The sequence below is a fragment of the Lolium rigidum genome, chromosome 1, assembly GCF_022539505.1.
Source record: "Lolium rigidum isolate FL_2022 chromosome 1, APGP_CSIRO_Lrig_0.1, whole genome shotgun sequence".
NCBI lineage: Eukaryota > Viridiplantae > Streptophyta > Magnoliopsida > Poales > Poaceae > Lolium > Lolium rigidum.
This window is the reverse complement of record NC_061508.1, coordinates 59,291,924-59,314,996: the sequence shown is the minus strand read 5'-3', so window position 1 is coordinate 59,314,996 and position 23,073 is coordinate 59,291,924. Positions and strand designations below refer to the sequence as shown.

The 23,073-nt window shown below is 42.1% G+C and overlaps 3 protein-coding genes across 4 annotated transcripts; all 3 read left to right on the top strand.

Annotated features, from left to right (window-relative positions):
- The first annotated feature begins 323 nt into the window (after positions 1–323).
- On the top strand, positions 324–10,520 carry LOC124685396. Of its 2 annotated transcripts, XM_047219737.1 has the most exons (24): positions 324–718; positions 823–947; positions 1,034–1,128; positions 1,207–1,386; positions 1,729–1,813; positions 2,442–2,493; positions 3,196–3,261; positions 3,754–3,917; positions 4,002–4,072; positions 4,240–4,431; positions 4,526–4,567; positions 5,632–5,739; positions 5,939–6,028; positions 6,165–6,240; positions 7,091–7,187; positions 7,264–7,333; positions 7,439–7,615; positions 8,519–8,641; positions 9,166–9,249; positions 9,373–9,557; positions 9,648–9,786; positions 9,900–9,959; positions 10,054–10,125; positions 10,213–10,519. In XM_047219737.1, exons 1-24 carry the CDS (start codon positions 324–326, stop codon positions 10,324–10,326), a joined length of 2,862 nt encoding a protein of 953 aa, XP_047075693.1. In that variant the 3' UTR covers positions 10,327–10,519. The 2 variants fall into 2 exon arrangements, with proteins under 2 accessions (XP_047075693.1, XP_047075692.1); XM_047219736.1 differs by having other exon boundaries at positions 3,754–4,072; positions 10,213–10,520.
- Positions 10,521–13,601: 3,081 nt separating this feature from the next.
- On the top strand, positions 13,602–15,916 carry LOC124673786 (shikimate kinase 2, chloroplastic-like). The gene is made up of 9 exons (XM_047209829.1): positions 13,602–13,806; positions 14,275–14,321; positions 14,415–14,469; positions 14,573–14,733; positions 14,847–14,929; positions 15,046–15,175; positions 15,465–15,543; positions 15,641–15,705; positions 15,805–15,916. The coding sequence occupies exons 1-9, from the start codon at positions 13,602–13,604 to the stop codon at positions 15,871–15,873; spliced, it is 894 nt and encodes a 297-aa protein (XP_047065785.1). The 3' UTR covers positions 15,874–15,916.
- A 1,220-nt stretch (positions 15,917–17,136) lies between these two features.
- Positions 17,137–18,614, top strand: LOC124708480. Its single transcript, XM_047240170.1, has 4 exons — positions 17,137–17,218; positions 18,069–18,165; positions 18,242–18,311; positions 18,417–18,614. The coding sequence occupies exons 1-4, from the start codon at positions 17,137–17,139 to the stop codon at positions 18,597–18,599; spliced, it is 432 nt and encodes a 143-aa protein (XP_047096126.1). The 3' UTR covers positions 18,600–18,614.
- Positions 18,615–23,073: the final 4,459 nt, after the last annotated feature.

Here is a 23,073-nt window from a genome sequence, read left to right as displayed (position 1 = left end):
AAAACTGGGGGCATGTTTCAATCCTTCTTTTTGCAACAAAACAACAACAAGGGCATGTTTCCTTAGCTAAGGCCCAAACCGAAGCCCGGATTACGGCCCAGCCCTCCGAAGCAGCGACGCGGAGCTCCCCGACCCAAAGCCGCAACGAAGCCGGTCCGTGCAGGCAGCCGCCGTGCGCCGCCGCTGCCGCCGCAACACCCCTCTCAGCCATTGCGCCGCCGCTGACGGCACGCCCTCGAACTCACCACCCTGTTGCCGCATGCTTGAAGCCGGGGCCTAGCCTGCTCGCGAACCCCTCGCCGCTTCGCCCGACGCGGCCCGCGATGCATCGGGCGATGCGGCTGCGCTGCCTCCTGCGCCCTCCGCCCATCTCCCTCGCCACCCCCTCGGCCGCCGGCGGGGTACGGAGGCTGGGTGCGCCGCACCAGCCCTTCAGCGAGCGGGGGCGGCTTCTCCGGTTCTACAGCTCCAAGGAGGAGGGCGTGGGAAGCGCGGAGACTGCGGCGGCGGGTAGCGGCGGCAACCAGCAGGACCACGCGCGACTCGGGGAGAAGGACCAGCAGGAGTGGCTGAGCGGCGAGCGGTTCCTCACCGGCTGCAAGCGGCGGGAGTCGCCCTTCCTCACCAAGCGCCAGCGCTTCCGCAACGAGTTCCTGCGCCGCGTCGTGCCCTGGCACAAGAGCAGCCTCACCTGGACCAACTTCCCCTACTACGTCGAGTAAGCACCACCATGACCGACACACACCATCATCGCTTTCCCTTCCCAAATCCCAACGTGACTAACCCAGCTCCATTTCGCCGTCCCTGTTTTCCGGTTGCAAGTAACAACGCGAGGCAGCTGCTGACCGAGTGCGTGGCGTCGCACCTGCGGAACAAGGACGCCACTTCGGAGTACGGCTCGCGGCTGCAGTCATCCGGCGGGAGGATACTGCTCCAGAGCTTGCCAGGTGCTGTATACACGAAAAACGGCAACGTTTCCTCAATGTGTGCCTTTCTGCTGGTTTTGGATGATTAGATTTTGTTTCTACTGCAGGGACTGAGCTTTACCGGGAGAGATTGGTGAGAGCGATCGCCCATGAGTTACGCGTGCCATTGTTGGTGCTGGACAGCAGTGTTCTGGCTCCATTTGTAAGACAATCTCCTCCAGTTTTAAAAGCATAGTCCTCCAGTTTTGCTTTGCAAACCTGATGGCTCGCCTCCTCGTAGGATAATGGTGAAGATTGCTCAGAGACTGAGGAAGAGGATGGCCAGGCGGAGTCAGAAGATGAAGGCTCAGGATCAGAAGCGGAAGATGAAGATTCTGGTGAAAGTGACGACGATGAAGCTAGCAGATCATTGGAAGAACTCAAGAAGTTAGTTCCGCGCAGGATTGAGGAATTTGCCAAGGTGTTTGTTTCTGTTAAGCTACCAAACCATATAGTATATTAAAAAATGACAGTTGATAATTCTTACTATCCTGCTCTTATTATTATATTTCAACACCGAGGGCTGTACCTCTACTTTGTATATATCCACCTATTTTAAAAATTGGGGGCACAAGGTTAAGTTTATATTAGTGTCTCGTAGTAAACTTCTGATATAAATATTGGCATCTAATAAGTGTAAGTCTCATGCAATGGTGTTGTATCTTTTCTACTAGCATGCTAATTAGTTTTGGACCCTATTTCCCCCTTTCTGTTTGTTTGCTTCTCTATGGCTTACAACTTATCCCTTAACATCTCGTCTTAGAGAGTTGTTGGTGAGCAAGAAAATTCTTCAGCAGCAGAATCCACCACTGAGTCCCCTGAAGAAGAGAAAAGACCTCTCCAAAAGGGTACATGACTAAGTTTTTTTTTGTTTTTGAGTGTTGTTTTCTCCAATATTGACTGCACATTAGATATCATAATTAATCATGACCCTGATACTTGATCTTATACTGGTGAGTAGCTACTTCTTGTATTCCTTGTGATAGTACAGGCTAAGCTCTGCTGTAGGTTAATATGTCATGTTATGTGTATTAACTCAGGTGTATTTGCTTGTTAATCACATCACCATCTGATAATACTCAACCCCTTCACCTTGAATTATCTCATTCTGCTTACTAATGTGTTCAACATTCTGCATGTTAGATAAATAGTTATTTCTCAGATCGTCAACTATGCACATAGCCAGTTGCATTGTACTGTTGTTTTTTCTGAGGTGAACTGAAGCATCACTTCACCACAAAACACATAAATGATCAACTACTCTACACCACCAACTTTCTTCCGAACTTCAAAATTTTGTCTTTTTGTATTGGATCAGCAGTTCAGCACTACAGATATTGTATGAGATTAATGTAATGCCACTGGCATAAGTTTCATAGCATAACTATTAGTGAATGTGAAATTCAGGCTGGACCATTTTAATATGTACCAAACTCTGTATGAAGACCGCACCGACTTCCTTTATCATTGTTTCAGGTGACAGGGTCAAGTATGTTGGAGCGTCAGTGCTTGTTGAAGCAGATAACAGGTACTTGTTGGGAGTGCTGCTCCTAATTTTTTTTTTTGGTTTAGCCACTTTTTTCTTGATTTTCTCCCTTTGCATTAACAACCTTTCAATTGTTTAAACTCATGTTTTGGTACCTAATTTGATTTGATGTATCTGTGCAGAGCGCTGACATGTCTGTTGTAGTGTTATGTGTTATATGATGTCATGAGTTTCTCCCAGGTTTACATGTTGTTCTATTCGTGTTGTTGATTGTATTGAAATAAATGAGAGTTTGTTTCTGGAAATTGTTAATAAGCATGAGTATTAATTATTCATAATTCATCAGACCTGAGTAATCCAAAGAAATTCGAACTGAAATTCATGCATGGGCTACAATTGTGTGAGACGTGTGCCTATGCATATAGACACACTTGTGGAGCAAGCACATGACGGAAGATGGGTGGGCCTTTATGTGGATGTGTAGGACTGGCCACATGGGTACTTGCTGGTCCAGGTGTATGCATGGTTTCCATGTTTATTCTTTTGAGCTCTTGTGCATGACTGCATGTGCATGCGTGCATTGTTAGTTCTCTCTGCATGCATGCTCAGTAATGCTGGTGAGATTGGAGCTAGGAATTTGGAGGGCATATTGCACATGTTTGTAGAGTTCATTCCCTCTCATCTAACAGGGCTATGGACCGGCGTACTAATTGAGCTCATCTAACCATGATGCACTTCATACAGGATCATTCTGGGGAAAATTCCTACTCAAGAGGGAGCAGCAGATGCCTATACCTTTATTAGCGGCAGGTGGGTGGATATATCTTGTCTCAGATAGGTGGCTTTGACTGCATGCCTTGTTCCATGTTTTGTTTGCGTTTCAGCTTTTAACGCCTTGGGATAACTGGACAGATGTTATCTTTACGAGTATGTTTAATATTTAAAGTTTCTCATTAAAATAACTGTAATATGGCAATGAATATCTTGAATTGAAACCAAGTGCCGGTCTCAAGCATATTATGAAACATTTGTAAGTTCTGCTGAAATCTTTGCTTGCTATGCTTAAAATAAATGGTATATATACATGTTTAGGCTGATTTTTTTGCTTGTAGTTGTAGACACTGGACACAATGTGCTTCCTTCCATCTTGGTAGTCCACATTGACATTGTTTCTGATGAATGATTTGGTTTCATGTTTCATGTTCTTGATATTACAAGCTGAATAGCTTATATCTTGACATTCTTAAAGTACTCTTGTGTATTGTTTTATAACTCAACATTCTCCCAACTGTTAAATTGCAGAACTTTATCAAATGGACAGCGTGGAGAGATATATGAGATAAATGGCGATCAAGTGGCTGTTATATTTGACCCTCCTGACGAGAAACTGGCTGATAGTACAAAAGATAAAGCTAACGAAGACGCCGAAGAGGAAGATGCTAAATCATCGGTTTACTGGGTTGACAGTATGTATTCCATTCGAAGCGTCCATAGCTTCATCCAGTTTGAATATCCTGCAATTTTAACAATGGTCTTGTTTGTGCTTTTAGCTCAAGATATTGCGCATGACCATGATACTCAGGCGGAAGATTGGCATATCGCGATCGAAGCCTTTTGTGAGGTAAATTGTCACACAATATGTTTTGTGCGGAACATTTTTCTCTTTCTCCCTGCATCCATAAGTTTGTGTAACTTTGACCACCAGTCTATGTTATGTACATTCCGTGTTCTATCTGTTCTGCTCTGTAAACTTACCTCTTTTGGGTTTTCTTTGCTTAAAAAAAATAGGCACTGCCATCTCTTCAACCAGCCATTGTTTACTTTCCGGACAGTTCACAGTGGCTTTCTAGGGCAGTTCCAAGATCAAATCGCAGAGAGTTTATCGAAAAAGTAGAGGAAATGTTTGATCAGCTTAATGGACCTTTAGTGTTGATATGTGGGCAGAACATACTCGAGGCAGCACCCAAGGATAAAGATCCGGTAAGCGATAGAAACTCATCTAGTCTCACTCGCTTATGCTTCCATTCATATGTAGATATTTTCTGATTCTTACTTTTGTTACGGATAAATACAGAGGGCGCTGGTGTTTCACAATCTTTCTCGCCTGTCTCCACTGGTAATTTCATGCTAATCTATTGAAGCATATATGTTTGTTTTGTGGTGTTACTCCATTACAACTGATTATGAAAGCATCTTCAATTCTTTATTATCCCGTTTAGCTTTGTAGTTGTCTTTTGTGCTTACCTAGGTATTAGTTATGGCACAGCATGCCACAAAGTTTCTTTAGCTGTTGCATCTACGAGAGACCTCCAAACATGTCGTACTATTTTTTTTCTTGCCCTTTTATGCCCTCATTCCCTTATTTCTTACGTGCTAGCAACACTGGTGACTCTGGATGGGAAAAGAAACTATTAGCACTGACAGGACATATATATATTGCTTAACCTAACCTATGAAATATTCCCATGAGCTGTGTTCAATGTGCTCGTCCTCACATTATCAGCATAAGTCAAGGGATCTTTGACATAGCTGGATAAATTAGCAGCAAGACAGCTTGGTATGCTAGCCTTCTTGACCTTATATCATTTTCTTTTGGAAGAAAATTCAAACAATCCCATATTTTCTTAAATATCTTTGCCAGTAGATTAGTAAGTCCAACATTGTAAGCCTGCTGGCAAGCAAGGCCTGGCTCAGTCCAAACGATGTTTGTCTTAGTTGATCCTGTTTGTCTGGCCTTAACAGGTGCCCAACACCGGTCAGCTCTGGCAAAGACTGCCTGGTGGCAGGTAGCTGTCCCTGTGCTAAGCTATACTGGATTGCAGAGAATAATGATCAAATCTAGTATAATGTTTCCGTTACAACTGTTAGAAGAGTTTAGGAGTTAGTATGTGAAAAACTAGCATAGTGGAAATTCTTTGATGAAGCCACAGCAATGTAAATGCAGCCTCCAAAAGCATCAATAATTTTCCATAGCCTCCTCGCAAATATACTGTACCTTAGCATTGTCCCAATAACAAAGTAGATAGAAAACAAAAGTGGGTTTTACATTGGTCTGCTTGTAAATTTGAACTGCTGCTTTGAGCTACTTTCTTTGGAACAATGTCTTGGAGAGTTGGTTTCATTTTTGGCCATAGCAACAGGTGAAATTCGTAGTAATTTGAAATTTCTATTTTTTTTCAGACATCATCCTTGAGGAGGCTGGTAGGGGGGTTAAAAGGGCGGAAGCCTTCAAAGTCTAATGGCATAGCAAAGCTCTTCGGAAACAAATTTTTTGTTCCTCTTCCAAAGGTATAAAAAGGTTTACATCATTTTTTGTACTTTGTTCCTGGAAGTAGTGGTATGTTAATCCTTTTTTTGGCCACTGGTATGTTAATCCTAGTGTTTCACTAGTCACCGTCAGTGCATAAAAGCTTACTATCTGCAAGCCCCTCTAGCTTGTTTAATGCTGTTGTCTTTATAGCTGTGTAATACTTTCTTTTATGTTCAGGATGATGAGCAACTGAGAGTTTTCAATAACCAGATTGAGGAGGACAAAAAAATAATCATTTCAAGGCATAACCTTGTTGAAGTACACAAGGTATTGGAAGAGCTATTTGCTTAGTCAGTAATTTTAATCAATTCCTATTCATTTCCATTATTCAGCCCTCATATGGGAAATGACTTAATGGCGCTTCCCCAAGTGCTTACCTGTAAGTCATGGCCGGTAAATGCAGGTGCTTGAAGAGCATGAGCTATCATGTGAAAATCTGCTGCATGTGAAGTTAGATGGCATTATTCTGACAAAACAAAGTAAGCCTGCTAACTGGATCCATATTATGATGCATTTGCTTTTTCCCTAAAATCATGATTGCCAGTGTGGCTAATGTGCTGATGGATCATATCAAACAATGTCGACCTTAAAGTTTATTGAAGTGGTCTAGGTTGCTCCTGGTGTGGAGTGGTTTTGCCCTTGTTGGTTTCAGTCTTTAATATACTCTTTCTGTTCCAAATTAATTGACTCTGGAGGGAGTAAAGAGTCAATTAATTTGGAACAGAAGGAGTAAGTAGCTAAGAACCTTCGGATCTAGGCAGCGACATGGGTTAGTCGACAGGCGTCAACTTCTCCATGTATTTCTCCCTCCTTTGTTCTTTCTTTGAACTCCAGATCCAAACCCATTAGGTTTTACGCTGGATGCTCCTCACCCTCTTCAATCACTGTTGTCTGTGGTCGCCATGGTTGGAGGCCCAACATTATCGGTACACGATGGCACAGGATCTGCTGCATGACACGCCACCTTGTTTACACATTGGTGATAACCAAAAATCACCTCGCAGTCCAAATGCCAATCGGGCCAAGTAGACCCTTTCCTCATTCTTCAGTCCTCATGTTGTTGATCACTTGCGCAAATGTCACAGCTGCCAGATCTGATAAGAAATTCACGGCCAGCAAGCAGCAATACCCGTTCCTCATCTCGGTCAGTGGGAGATGTATCCTTGGGATATACTCGTATTTGTTGTTTATTGTTTCAGCTGTTTGTGGACGCATGACTGTATGATGTTGTACCTTTTGTCACGCTACAAACGAACTTAAAAGTGCCTTAAGTTGGAGTAGAACAGTTTGCTAACTGCATGCATTTGTAAATTTGTATTGTGGATGTAGGAGCAGAGAAGGTCATTGGATGGGCTAGAAGTCACTACTTGTCGTCAGCAACTCATCCTTCCATTAAGGGCGACAAGCTAGTTATTCCCCGCGAGAGGTATTTCCTCATTGGTCTGGCCATTCAATTATATCTTTGGCTAGACATAACTGTTAATATCTTACCTTATTTGAAGTCTGGAGCTAGCAATCAGGAGGCTAAGGGAGCAGGAGGCTTCACCTAAGAAGCTCTCTGAAAACATGAAGGTACTCTTAAGTTATGGTTGTTTCATAGAGTTAGTTAGTTAGCTCTTATTTAACAAGTTCGTTATGTTGTGATGATGTCCAACCTCAGTGAGTGTTTTGCTGCAGATGTTGGCAAAAGATGAATTTGAGCGCAATTTCATTTCAGCAGTTGTACCCCCCCATGAAATTGGAGTTAAATTTGAAGATATTGGTGCTCTCGAGGATGTCAAGAAGACACTGGACGAACTTGTTACTCTTCCAATGAGGAGACCAGAGCTTTTCTCACGTGGGAACTTGTTAAGGGTATAATGCTTTCCATTTGCATATCCATATCTACCTGTAGCAATTTGGGCTTCTTAATATTGATTCTGGTCCCTTGTTACCATATGGGCTTACAAACTACTTTGACTGCCAATTTATATCCATACAACACTGAAATAGTCTTCTATTGCAAAACTAACCTTAGGTTTATCTTTAGTTCCAAACCTCTACATATAAAATGTACTTACAATTTTGGTGGGGCCTTGGTGCTATGCCTCTGCAAGCTTGTTTTGTAGCTCTCAATACTCAATATTACATGATGTTGTTTTATAATTAGTGATTATCTTTGGAGATTTTAGAGGAGAGGTATTTTTATGGATGTCTAGTAAAGCAGATTTTTTGTGCTGAATGTACATAATGGGTCCTCTAATGAGTTGGAAACTTGTAGTGAGCCAGCACTAAGTTTGCGGTAAATGAAACAGTTGATTGGGTTGCTATCCTTAACGGTAACTTCGTAGATATCCTCAGCTTAGAGGGTTTTTCATTTTCCTCCAGTAATTTTGTTCATGATATCTGCGATAGTGATACCTATAACAGATAGCAAAATATTCCGTATAAACTCTTTTTTGGGTGTTTTCATGATAAATTGCTTTGGTAGTGCTATTTGCATACTTGTATGCAGGGTGCAAGCATGACTTATTGAGCTTAATTAAATCATTAAAGAGCGAGAAATGGTGATGTGATATCATTTGACTCAACTTCATAAATCGAAGTGCTAAGTCCAAGAAGAAACACTGTTACATTTTTATGGCACTCCTATAAAAGAAGAAATATCTCTGATGCAAAGTCTAAAACTTTTGGCTTTCTTAGATGTACTTTTGTATGCATAGCTTTATTTCATTGTTGTATTTTTGACATGAAGTGTCTCTGTGGACCTTTGTTCAGCCTTGCAAAGGAATACTGCTTTTTGGACCTCCTGGAACAGGAAAAACACTTTTGGCAAAGGCACTTGCGACAGAAGCTGGAGCAAATTTTATCAGCATCACTGGTTCTAGTCTCACATCAAAGGTAGATGTACTCGACTTTGGAGTGTAGGAGTTGTATTATTGTGACAACTGATTGGAATGAAAATTATGAATCACTTATTCACTTCTATATTATCTGAAAAATCCCTTTTTCTGTTTGACCCTAAAATATCCTGCGCCATTTTATGTTTTCCAATTCACAGACGCTTTTGCATGGTTATCTCCCTCCTGTATCAAATTTACCATTGCTTGTAGTTGCAGACTGATAGGCTGAACATTAAACAAATACTTTGGTAATGATCATGTATGATTTCTTAGATCACACTACTCTTCCATCCTTCCATTTATGCTATACTAGTGATAATCAAACCTCTATTAGCTCGTAGATCAATTTCAGCACTGCTTTCATCTAAAGTCCCTCCCTGCTAGTTGTGTGCGTACCTGTTGCTTTACATGAAATTATGAAGACGTGTATAGAAGTTCATCTTGTGTGTGAATTCTCTTCCTGGAATGTACACGACATTTCACAACTCAATTCAGTAACCAATATCTGCTCTCTGTCAACAGTGGTTTGGAGATGCTGAGAAGCTCACCAAAGCCCTTTTCTCCTTTGCGAGTCGGCTAGCTCCTGTCATCATATTTGTGGATGAGGTGAGTTTTGATTTGATCAAACAAACTGAAGTAGGTTAGTTATATTCAGGACGGTGTCCTTATCATTTCAACAGGTCACATGAATCTCCTGATTCTCATGTAATTTTGTTTTGCTAATGGTAGGTTGACAGCCTACTTGGTGCAAGAGGTGGTGCAATGGAGCATGAAGCAACGAGAAGGATGCGCAATGAGTTTATGGCAGCTTGGGATGGTCTACGGTCCAAAGAGAATCAAAGGATACTTATTCTTGGTGCAACGAACCGTCCATTTGATCTAGATGATGCAGTAATACGGCGTTTGCCCAGGAGGTAAAATCTGCATTTATGTGCTTGTGCCTGGCAATGTATTACTTTGGCTTGGTGCCTTAACAATGTGATGATCTGCAACATGATTCATAGGATATACGTCGACCTTCCAGATGCGCAGAACCGAATGAAAATTCTTAAGATTTTACTTGCCAAAGAAAACCTAGAATCTGAATTTGGATTTGACGAACTAGCCAACGCAACAGAAGGTTACTCTGGAAGTGACTTGAAGGTACCATACTTAAGTCGTCATCAGTAGTTCTATTCTTCTCCTAATTTACCTGATGTCCACTTATGTTACTCATGTGTACTTTGTATAAACTCGTTTGGTGCATTTTTCTGCAGAACCTATGCATAGCCGCAGCATACAGGCCAGTTCATGAACTACTAGAAGAAGAAAATAAGGTGTAATTTTCTTGCTTTTCGTATTGATTGTTGCAAGTTTATTCATCGTGGATTCTCCTGCATGTTTGCTCACATGGTTGCCACCTTTTCTTAGGGGGCTGTGGGCAGTACAAAAACTTCTTTGAGGTCCTTAAAGTTGGATGACTTTATCCAAGCAAAAGCCAAGGTATTAGAACCCTACTGTTTGTTGACTGTTCTGTGCATTCCAATGGATATCATGTTTCATATTTCATTGTTTGCATCACCTGTACAGGTGAGCCCATCTGTTTCTTTTGATGCCACAAGCATGAACGAGCTAAGAAAATGGAACGAGCAGTACGGCGAAGGTGGCAGCAGGAGTAAATCACCTTTTGGGTTTGGCAGCTAACTTGTTCCTGTAGTGAGTATCATCTGTAGTACCATTGGCCCATTGTGCTCTTATTTAGCCATACAGAATTAAGTCAGTGGTAGAGCTTTCGTGTCTCAGCTTTGATGACCGCCTTTTTGACTGCAGCGGCCAATCTTGCCCTCTCTCCATTTCTTAGTACTTACCTAGAGTCCATTTGAGCATTGATTTGTCCCTGCATTAACAGAGAAACACCTATGTTTCCCGAGCCTGGTTAATAGACAGTGTTAACCATTTCTCCTGTTGTACCGTTGCCGCATCCTGGCTGATGCTTGATCAAACTGTAAATAGCTCCAAATTTTTTGACCAGAACAACTGACAGTGTACCATCTTAAAATAAACTACGTGTTCTGTTGTTTCTTCGTGACTGTTTTCCATGATTGAATAATGTTCTCTGCACAATTACCTGTTGGAGTGAACCAATGTGTTCTGTTGCTGTTGCTTGACCGCCTTGATATGCTTACTGTTTCGGTTCTGTTCTATACCACTAGTACATTTTTTTCCATTTGTGGTTCGAGTCTTTAACGACCAAGTGTAGCCCCTGCAATGTGTTTTAATTTTGGGTAAAGAGTTTTTACGGATCATTCTGTACTTTCTTTTATGACGGATGCATGTACTTTCCTGTTGTGTCAGTGAGCATGTTCATAGTTTGGTCCCGAACTGCCAAGCACGTGAATTAATCCCGCACCGTACCGTGTGGACGCTTTAGCCTTGTTTTCTTTTGTTTCTAGACTCAACCAGCAAAGGAGCAGAGCTCTGCTGGGACGATGGGAATACAAACTCTGTGTATCTGTGTTTGTAACTTTGTATGCGGCATGGCTGGGAAATGATGCAGGCAAACCTTGGAAGAGACTGCCTATCTTCAACCACAGAAGATGAAAAGAGGCACCAGCTGCAAGTTCAAGTAGCAGCAGGATGACCCACGAAATTGTTGGTGAATGCGATACCAACCATTCCTACGTGGCGATAAACAATATTCACCATTTATCTGTAAAGATAATCGCCATCCACAACAGAACCAACGCTTCAGATGTCCATCCCATAGAGGAGTAAACTGACTTATAAATATACCAAAATTACAAAGAGATACTCTCTCAGTCCCAAAATGGAAGGCACACTTTTTTCACATGTTTTTGCATGCACAACTTTGACCACTAATATATACTAAAATTACATGGATTGAGAATGTATAAATTACATGGTTGCATTTGTCTTGCAAATTTCTTTCATTTCATATATGTTATTATAAAAATTTGTGGACATATTATAAGAAAAAAAAATCATAGTCTAAGTTATTCGTTGCTGACCAGCGAAATTTAAGGACGTCTTACATTTTGGGACAAAGAAAATATTGTTCTTCCAAGCAGACGTTAAAACAGAATGATCATATTTGACTGGTTGTTTGATGGCGAAAAAATCATTGAGTCAACAAAGAGGTTAGGAGGCAACTTTATTATAAGGGAGTAGCCAGTAGCCCGATACCACCATAAGAATCTCATATCTGATATACCTTAAGGAAACCAGCAGTACAAGTGATGGACAACAAGACACAAAACGACCAATAAACAATAAAATTACATCGAAAATCATATTGGCCATCTTCTTCCTAAAGCTTCCTCATCAGTTGCCAGAGGTTAAGAATACACTGAACACACAGTAAGGAAAAGTGACAGATGCAAACACTCTTTCCAATTAAGTCGCCACATATGAGACTTTTCGAAGACCACAATAGCTACTCGTTGCGAACAATGAGATCTGGTAGTTGCAGATATCAGTTCCAGACACACCCCACACAGTACATGCTTGCAAATCTTCACCCTTAGATCATAGGGTTTAGGAAACTAAGCCTTGCCGTAGAGTAGAGCAAAAGAAGAGAGGTCCAAAAAGGCACGGAGGGAGCAATTTTGCTGACCGGTTTGTTCTATGTAGAGCATCCACGATGCTTAAATCCCTAGCTATATGTACCTTACGTCAAAGTAGAACATACTAATTTTGTCTCTTGTTCACCTCTTGTCATGTGGCCACTCCTCTTCTGTTTATATGGATGTGCCTGTATATTTGCAACTAGTATTCTTTTGCTTGCAAGCATGTGCCGAGGAAAACATGCGCGTATTCCCCCCTATTACTATCTGAAGGCACATTCCCCCCTCTCCCATCGGGCCGCCGAAAAGGGATGCAACATGTTCCCCGCCCTCTCCTCCGTCAGCAACCCCGTTGGTTCCCCCTTTCCCGCAAGCTTTGTCTCCGACGTGTAGATAGGTTAGGATTTTGTGGTGGCATCACTTTGATGGCGGCCCTAGTGGCGGACCTTGACCATAATTGTAGGACAAAAAGACATTAGATGAAAGCTGAGGGAGGCAGATTAAAATATTTTCTGTTTTGTATGGTAAATATAAATACTAAGTAGTATTGTGCAATTCTTTTTTTAGTTGGGGGGGGGGGGATGGCCCCTTTTGTCGTCCACTAAGATCCGCCAGTGGGCTGCCCCATCGGCATGTTCTTCTCCGTGACAAGAGGTCCTATGAACTATAGTCTTGATGACTTCCTTTCTGTAGGCAACAATGTCAGGCTAGCTCCAACGACGGAGTGGTAGCAGCGATGTACCATCGAATTGTGCTGTTGGAAGAGGGTGGTGAGTCCAAATAATTTAATTTTTCTTAATTTTTGATTGGGGATTCTCTGTAATGATGCGGTTGTTCAGTGAGCATCCTCAGTTTTTTCGCGAAGAAACATACTCCAAACTCCAAAGACATGGTGGTACCATATTTTTGAATCTGTATTCTTGCCGTGTCACGAAGGCTCGGGGAGGCAAAGGAAAAGGGTGAATAATTAAACTTGTAGAAAAACATTTTAGGGTGAACTTCTAAGAAGTATCGAATTTGTAAAAAAAGAGCTGCCACTGCCAGGCGTGCTGAACTCAGAACGCACCGCATTTCCACGATCCTGCATCTCAATATCTGAATTTTTTTTCTTCTGCATCTCACCTTCCACGTGCAAGAATTGGTTTGAGGCCACGAGGGGTGAAACGGTAACTTGACATATATTCAGATCGACGCAGCGACCCGCCACTCGGTCCTGTCCGAGTTGGACCAACCTACCGTCGCAGAGGCTATTTAGGACCGGGACGGGCCGCGACCACCACTCGCCGCCACCAGCTCCGCCCTGCGACCTCGCACGCGCGCACGCTACGGCTACCTACCTACCCACCTGCTACGTACGAGGATCCCGTCCTGCGCAACGCAGCCTCGCGACCGGGGATGGCAATGGAGGCGGGGCTCGCGATGCAGTCGCGGGCGGTCGGGATCGTCGGAGCCGGGCACCGGAACGGGGCTCTCGGCGTCGGCGGGGATAGGCGGCCTCGGGCGGGGAGCCTGCGAATCGGAGGACCCGCCGGAGGGGCGGCGCTGCGGGCTCGCGGGGCCATGCCCGTCGCCCCGCTCTGCTGCGTCAAGACATCCAGAGGTACGTGATTTCTTCCAGTATATCGTTCTATTGCTGTCCGGCCTTTTCGGTTGAATTCACGAGACTATTGGGGTTGGGAAAGATCGTGCGATCATGGGATAGGTAGTTTGTTGTTGCTCTGACCATCGGCGGAAATCCATCGGTTGATTCCTGGCAAAATTGTGTTGGGAGAAGGGACGCTCTCCTCTGCTGTCGATAAACGTTGCTGCCCGTGGACTGAACACAGCAAGGTAGTTGGGGGTAGGTAGGTGATCGCTTTGCTCGGTCAAATTGGCACGCTTGTGGTGGTGGGGGAGGGACAGAGAACACTTACCCCGTCCGTATTCGATGATGACGATGGAACTTAAATCAAGCGCGATAGAGCTCGTCGCTGAATTGGTTATGCGACGGAGGCAGCACTACTTGCTATTCTTTCCTTATTAGAAGATAGTCATACTGATTTTTCTTTGTGGCCTTCCTGTACTACAGGTCAGCAGAGCTTGCATAACTCAGTTGATGAAGCCCTCTTGCTAAAGGTCTACATCTTATACTGAATTCCATTTATATGAATAGAGCCAACTGTTTTCTTTTCGGGCGTCGCTTCTGACATACCTGTGTTGTAATTGCAGAGGAAAGCAGAACAGGTTCTGTTCGAATTGAACGGGCGGTGTATTTACCTAGTTGGTTAGTACCCTCACCTATCCTTTTTACTCTTACCAAGAAGTAAAGACCAGAGAATTTCTTCTTTGTATCTTAAATTAATAAGAGTATGCTGTTCTTAATGCAGGAATGATGGGCTCTGGAAAGAGTACGGTGGGCAAGATATTAGCCGAAGTGTTGGGTTATTCATACTTTGACAGTGATAGTTTGGTCGAACAGGCAGTTGGCATGCCTTCTGTTGCTCAAATTTTCAAGGTTCACAGTGAAGCATTTTTTAGAGATAATGAGGTAATGCTCGGTGTCCAGTTTTGTTATGGATTGTGTGTTGCCGTAGCACAGAGAATTATAAAAGACTTATGGAACTAACATCTTCTAGTTTATGTTCCCTCTTTGTCGTACAGAGTAGCGTCTTGAGAGATCTGTCCTCAATGCAGCGGTTAGTTGTTGCTACTGGAGGCGGTGCTGTTATTCGGCCAGTTAACTGGTATTGGAATTACTCTAATCTCGCCACCATTCCTTTTTTTTTTGTTGTTATCCTGTATTCTCCTTTGGATGAATAATAGTTCTGATCTCCGTCAATTTTTATTTATTTTTATTCAGGAGTTACATGAAGAAAGGTCTCTCTATCATGTTGGATGTACCTTTGGATGCGCTTGCGAAACGAATTGCGCAAGTCGGGACAGCTTCTCGCCCCCTTCTAGATCAGCCATCTGCTGATCCATATACAGCGGTAGGTGCTCCCATTCTTTGAAACCAAGTTGTTTGAACACGCCGATCTCTGTTTTGGGTGTTTTAGCATGCTTACAACATATCTTGTCACTGGCCCACTTTACGACCGCAAAATATGACATCCCTCTTGTGTTTGTGTGCAAACACTAAATGAGACACAACAAAGAATTGCAGTAAACATCCATGCAATTTTTTAAACCCTCTACATGTATATTGGTTGTAGATGTTTGTCTTTCTCCCTGTTTCAACTAGTTAAAATGCATGACTCAGTGCTTTTGTCTGTGCCACAGGCTTTTGCGAAACTTAGCCTTCTTGCGGAGCAAAGAGGAGATGCTTATGCTAATGCCGATGTAAGGGTTTCACTTGAAGGTATGTTAGGTTCTTAGATAAACAGGGTCACCATTTATTTGTGCCTGAGCGAATTTCTGATTCAGCAGAAAATAAGTGTCTCCATTTATCTGTGCAGAGATTGCAGCTAAACAGGGCCATGGAGATGTCTCTCAGCTAACCCCAACTGATATTGCGATTGAGGTATGATACATATTTTCTTGTGGAGCTGACATTCCATTCTTTCTCTAATGCACCCCTTAGACTAATTTTCCTCTGATGTAACGTCCTGCTGCAAATCAGGCCCTACAGAAGATTCAGAATTTTGTCAATGAGCACTCCATGGCCAGCGGCCCATTTGAAGACTTATAAGTTGACCACAAAGATACGATGGATACAAGGCTTGTAGATTTTGCCCCCCCCCCCCCCCCCAATTTTTTATTGTAGTCTGCATGTTTATTCTTTTACCCCTCAACATTATTCATTAATTCTTTGTACCGAAAGAGATGGACTTGTGCATGCTCAGAAAGTAAATACGAGATTCTTTGTACCCAAAGAGGCGATGGGCTTGTGCATGCTCAGAAAATAAATAAGAGAATAGCCGATGGGGCTAATGTGACAGTTCCGCAGTTCGGAAAGATCATTGTAGTTACATATTTCACTCTATGTTTTCCTTAAGTGGGATCTTCTTTTTTTAGGGGAAAATCGAATGAAAACTTCTGCGTACTCATGTTTTCTGATGTGATATACTTCATGCCAAATGTAAAAAGAGCACAATAGGTTGAGACAAATAAATTAAACAGGCCCTTTAGGAAAAAAAAGTTATATACAAAGCCTGGAGTAGGTGATTCATCTCTCGTAAGGCCTACACTAGTAGGAAAACCATTATAGGTAGAAATGACATCTGTGGCGCACCTAAAAAATATGCTCCACAAAAATTATTTCTGTGGCGCACCAAAAATATGCGCCACAGAAAGTCCACATTCTGTGGCGCATGGATGGACTGGTGCGCCACAGAATGTCGACTTTCTGTGGCGCATGTGGCTGGATGCGCCACAGAAATTCCATGGGCCCACGCGGGGTCCAACACTGCACATGGGCGAAGAGAATTCTGTGGCGCATGGTGGCATGTGCGCCACAGAAGTTCAAAATTCTGTGGCGCATGCTGGCATGTGCGCCACAGAATTATTAACTTATGTGGCGCACCAACAATATGCGCCACAGAATTCAGGATTTTTTCTCCCCACGCAACTCCACCCCCCCCCCGTGGATCGCCTTTTTTACCTTTGTACAAAATTAAAAAAATAGATAGAAATTTCAAAAAATAAAATCCTTCGAGATTCCCATATATTATGTCATCTAGCACCACTGAAATTTAACAAACATGAATTTTGACTTTTTTTGCAAAATTGCGTGGGAAAATCATCAAACTGGATTTCTGGTTGCATACGAACTCGAAAAAAAACGCACAATATATCAAAATGTTCCCACGAAAATTCTACATTCGAATTCACCAGGGCATGCCCGGTTGGACAATTTTAATCAATTGCTATTCATTTCCATTATTCAGCCCTCATATGGGAAATGACTTAATGGCGCTTCCCCAAGTGCTTACCTGTAAGTCATGGCCGGTAAATGCAGGTGCTTGAAGAGCATGAGCTATCATGTGAAAATCTGCTGCATGTGAAGTTAGATGGCATTATTCTGACAAAACAAAGTAAGCCTGCTAACTGGATCCATATTATGATGCATGTGCTTTTTCCCTAAAATCATGATTGCCAGTGTGGCTAATGTGCTGATGGATCATATCAAACAATGTCGACCTTAAAGTTTATTGAAGTGGTCTAGGTTGCTCCTGGTGTGGAGTGGTTTTGCCCTTGTTGGTTTCAGTCTTTAATATATTCTTTCTGTTCCAAATTAATTGACTCTGGAGGGAGTAAAGAGTCAATTAATTTGGAACAGAAGGAGTAAGTAGCTAAGAACCTTCGGATCTAGGCAGCGACATGGGTTAGTCGACAGGCGTCAACTTCTCCATGTATTTCTCCCTCCTTTGTTCTTTCTTTGAACTCCAGATCCAAACCCATTAGGTTTTACGCTGGATGCTCCTCACCCTCTTCAATCACTGTTGTCTGTGGTCGCCATGGTTGGAGGCCCAACATTATCGGTACACGATGGCACAGGATCTGCTGCATGACACGCCACCTTGTTTACACATTGGTGATAACCAAAAATCACCTCGCAGTCCAAATGCCAATCGGGCCAAGTAGACCCTTTCCTCATTCTTCAGTCCTCATGTTGTTGATCACTTGCGCAAATGTCACAGCTGCCAGATCTGATAAGAAATTCACGGCCAGCAAGCAGCAATACCCGTTCCTCATCTCGGTCAGTGGGAGATGTATCCTTGGGATATACTCGTATTTGTTGTTTATTGTTTCAGCTGTTTGTGGACGCATGACTGTATGATGTTGTACCTTTTGTCACGCTACAAACGAACTTAAAAGTGCCTTAAGTTGGAGTAGAACAGTTTGCTAACTACATGCATTTGTAAATTTGTATTGTGGATGTAGGAGCAGAGAAGGTCATTGGATGGGCTAGAAGTCACTACTTGTCGTCAGCAACTCATCCTTCCATTAAGGGCGACAAGCTAGTTATTCCCCGCGAGAGGTATTTCCTCATTGGTCTGGCCATTCAATTGTATCTTTGGCTAGACATAACTGTTAATATCTTACCTTATTTGAAGTCTGGAGCTAGCAATCAGGAGGCTAAGGGAGCAGGAGGCTTCACCTAAGAAGCTCTCTGAAAACATGAAGGTACTCTTAAGTTATGGTTGTTTCATAGAGTTAGTTAGTTAGCTCTTATTTAACAAGTTCGTTATGTTGTGATGATGTCCAACCTCAGTGAGTGTTTTGCTGCAGATGTTGGCAAAAGATGAATTTGAGCGCAATTTCATTTCAGCAGTTGTACCCCCCCATGAAATTGGAGTTAAATTTGAAGATATTGGTGCTCTCGAGGATGTCAAGAAGACACTGGACGAACTTGTTACTCTTCCAATGAGGAGACCAGAGCTTTTCTCACGTGGGAACTTGTTAAGGGTATAATGCTTTCCATTTGCATATCCATATCTACCTGTAGCAATTTGGGCTTCTTAATATTGATTCTGGTCCCTTGTTACCATATGGGCTTACAAACTACTTTGACTGCCAATTTATATCCATACAACACTGAAATAGTCTTCTAATGCAAAACTAACCTTAGGTTTATCTTTAGTTCCAAACCTCTACATACAAAATGTACTTACAATTTTGGTGGGGCCTTGGTGCTATGCCTCTGCAAGCTTGTTTTGTAGCTCTCAATACTCAATATTACATGATGTTGTTTTATAATTAGTGATTATCTTTGGAGATTTTAGAGGAGAGGTATTTTTATGGATGTCTAGTAAAGCAGATTTTTTGTGCTGAATGTACATAATGGGTCCTCTAATGAGTTGGAAACTTGTAGTGAGCCAGCACTAGGTACAAGTTTGCGGTAAATGAAACAGTTGATTGGGTTGCTATCCTTAACGGTAACTTCGTAGATATCCTCAGCTTAGAGGGTTTTTCATTTTCCTCCAGTAATTTTGTTCATGATATCTGCGATAGTGATACCTATAACAGATAGCAAAATATTCCGTATAAACTCTTTTTTGGGTGTTTTCATGATAAATTGCTTTGGTAGTGCTATTTGCATACTTGTATGCAGGGTGCAAGCATGACTTATCGAGATTCCCATATATTATGTCATCTAGCACCACTGAAATTTAACAAACATGAATTTTGACTTTTTTTGCAAAATTGCGTGGGAAAATCATCAAACTGGATTTCTGGTTGCATACGAACTCGAAAAAAAACGCACAATATATCAAAATGTTCCCACGAACATATGCGCCACAATCTGTTGTACAGTAAACGAAAGAAAAAACTAAACGCTACCTATCAATAAGACATGAGCTACGTATCTGTTGGGCTGGAAAAAAAATACACGAGCTATCTCCGTTTGAAATAAAGGTTAGTTCAACTAGTCATTAACCATGCACCTGCACGGGCTAGATTTTTTTTTTACTTCTAACATGCAAACTTTTGTACGAAATACAAATAATAGAAAATATTTTTTATAGATTATTAATAGACATGTATCTGATTGTTTTATTTCTTGTTGGCATGGAGCCATAGGACCTATATTCCTTGGGTATATTTGTTATTGGATTGAATGAATTATAATTATGCTTTTTCAACCATTAATTTTCTCACAATGTTATATTTACGTATAGTGGGCCAATGGCAAGCGACATTGGTTTTATTAACTATGTAAGAAATATGAATTTACAACTTCATCTAGGAGGAGCTTTCCGAGCCACGTCGACAGTACTCCGTTCACTTTTTTTGGGAAGTTAAATTCATGTGCTGACTCTGGATAGTAAATATATCTAAATGTGTGGACTGTAAATAGTAAATTTTTATAAAAAATGGAAAATCTTTATGTTAGTTTGACTTTTATAAAAATACAAGCATCATTTTCATTGGAACCGGATGTACTAGAATAGTAGTAAAATATGTTTCATAACATAAACCTCTTAACAAAGCTAGTGCTCCCAATATAGCTTATCCAACGTCAGTGCGAGGGACAAACCTTTCTTCCAATATTTCCCCTCGAAGCATGTAGCTCTGTTTATAAATTGATGCCTAAGATTTATCAGTAATTGATGTATTTAGATAATATTTTGTATAAAGATACATCTAGATTTGAGAACATGCCTCTTGAGCTATACCTCTGAGTCTTTCCACGTGTTGACTTATCGCCCGTCACACTTGAGGGAGATGTTGAAGTGTAAGTGGATGGTCTAGCCCTTTCCATCAGTTCAGACTTTCGGTTTGTGTTGACAACATCTATGGTAACAAATCTAGACAAGTTTAATTTTTTTATAGAATTGAGAGCGTTCGTTTAAATTATTTATCATGTTTACGAGACGTGGCCAACATTCGGTAATTGTTCGAACTTAAAAAATAACGAAAGAGAAAGACATAAATAATGAACTAACTATTGGAATGTTTGGCATAATTAAGTGAATTATATTAAGTTGTCCTACAAGATAAGACAACAATGTCGAGCATGGTGCTTCCCTGTATCTCTCCTTCATGTCCCTCGCGCAAACAAATATATTTTGTCCGACTGGCATGGCATTGTTTTGAAAAGACAACACAGAAGCCTGGCCATGCAAATTAATTGATGGTACTACAGCTCAATGGCGTGCTACGATAGACCGAGGAGGCGCGTACGTATCTACTACTGCAGTCTGCTCGGATCAGAACCGACAACAACAATTAATGAAGAGATCCTTCTCTCTTTTATCCCCTCGAGCGGATGCGTCGTTCGATCTATTAGCTGACAGTGGCAACTGGCATCAAAATAAGTTAAATATAGAGGTGCGCGGCGCAGATGACTAGTGCGTACTGTAGATAGGAGTGAGCTGACACCGGTGGAGAAACTTTCTTCTGCGGTCAAATTTCTTACAGTACTAGCGGATGGTTGCAGCGAGGCAGGTTGGAGGCCCACTGGTCAAAATCACCCAAAAAGGCGAGGCATGTCTCCCATTTCACATGCGAGAGCAAGTCCAGCAGGCTCGATCATATAACCTTAACAATGTACAGTACCTCCACTATATTTTAACAACGTAGAGCCCACATGTCAGATTTTTTGCGGGGGAGGCTGAGCAAGTGCAGCAGGGCCCCTACTATTTCTTCCCTATGGTCTTCATGTAGGGGAATCCGGGAAAGGATTCTTTCCCTACAATTTGTTCATTTCAAGCAGCTCCACAAAAACCACTCTCCTAAGTCATACTCAATTATATTTTCCAACATAGATCCCACATGTCTTTACACAACCCATCGTACATGCCATAAGCTCTAAGCATCTCTCATAAGCACAAGCCCGAAAGAACTATGCCTAAGCACAAGCCCAAAAGAGTTTTACCGATCTAAGGACCGATCTAAGCATCTCTCATAAGCACAAGCCCTCTTAACGAAATGCATGTTTCTGCTAAAAACCTCACCCGTGTGGGCCTGCTGGTAGGTGAGTCCATATGGCAGCGAGATTAGTGTTCACAATGGCATTATAGTAAAAACTACACTATATAGCACCACAACCATTAGCAAAGCAGTTTACACTCTACCCGTCTGAATAGTCGCAGTGGCACTCATCCAGTCATCTCTTCCTGTATTGTTCCGCTAGCTCTTGTACGTGGTGGCGGCGATGGAGAGAAGGCGGGAGACGCGGCGGAGGTCAACCTGTTGGAGATATGCCCAAGAGGCAATTATAAAGTGGTTATTATAATATCTTTGTGTTTATGATAAATGTTTATATACCATGCTATAATTGTATTAACCGAAACATTGATACATGTGTGATATGTAAACAACAAGGAGTCCCTAGTAAGCCTCTTGTATAACTAGCTTGTTGATTAATAGATGATCATGGTTTCGTGATCATGTACATTGGATGTTATTAATAACAAGGTTATGTCATTAATTGAATGATATAATGGACACACACCCATATGAGCGTAGCATAAGATCAAGTCATTAAGTTGAATTTGCTATAAGCTTTCGATACATAGTTGCCTTAGTCCTTCGACCATGAGATCATGTAAATCACTTACACCGGAAGGGTACTTTGATTACATCAAACGCCATTGCGTAAATGGGTGGCAATAAAGATGGGATTAAGTATTTGGAAAGTGTGAGTTGAGGCATATGGATCAATAGTGGGATTTGTCCATCCTGATGACGGATAGATATACTCTGGGCCCTCTCGGTGGAATGTCATCTGATTAGCTTGCAACACTACAAAGGAAAACCTTTTTTTTGACAAATCACTTTCGTCATGTGAAGGCCAATTTTCGTCAAGGATTACTTCGCGGTGACAAAATTTGATCGTCATGGGGTTCGTCAAGGAAGCTCCGTCATAAAATATCGGGGGTGACGGTATGCATTTTTTCGTTAACGTCAAATGTTTGATGGTGACGACCTGCAAATTCGTCAACATCAAAGGTTCATTGTTGACGAGACGGGTTTGTCACGAAAAATTGCAACTTTCGTCAATATCTAAATCTTGGGAAGTTTCGATTGGTCCAAAAAGCATACGTGGCCTTACATGTGGGTCCCATTTGGCTTCGACAACATGGGTCCGACGGCGCCGACATGGATATCTCGTCATGTGGGACCGGCATGGTGCCGACCGGTGGGACCCATAAAATATTATGACAAGCTGGACCCACAATATTCTGACCGGTGGGATCCACAAAATTCGGACAAGTGGGACCAGGTTGTTGCCGACATATGGGTCCCAATAATGCTCGACCGGTGGGACCCACAAATTCTGACAAGTGGGACCAGAAATTGGTGCCACGTGGTTTCATTTAATAGTGACGTTGTCACATTTTCCGTCACCTTTTGAATTTGACAAAAGTTGAGAGCATTTGAATTATTTGCGAAATTTGGGAAACAAAAAAACTGGCGAAATATCAAAGAATAGACAATA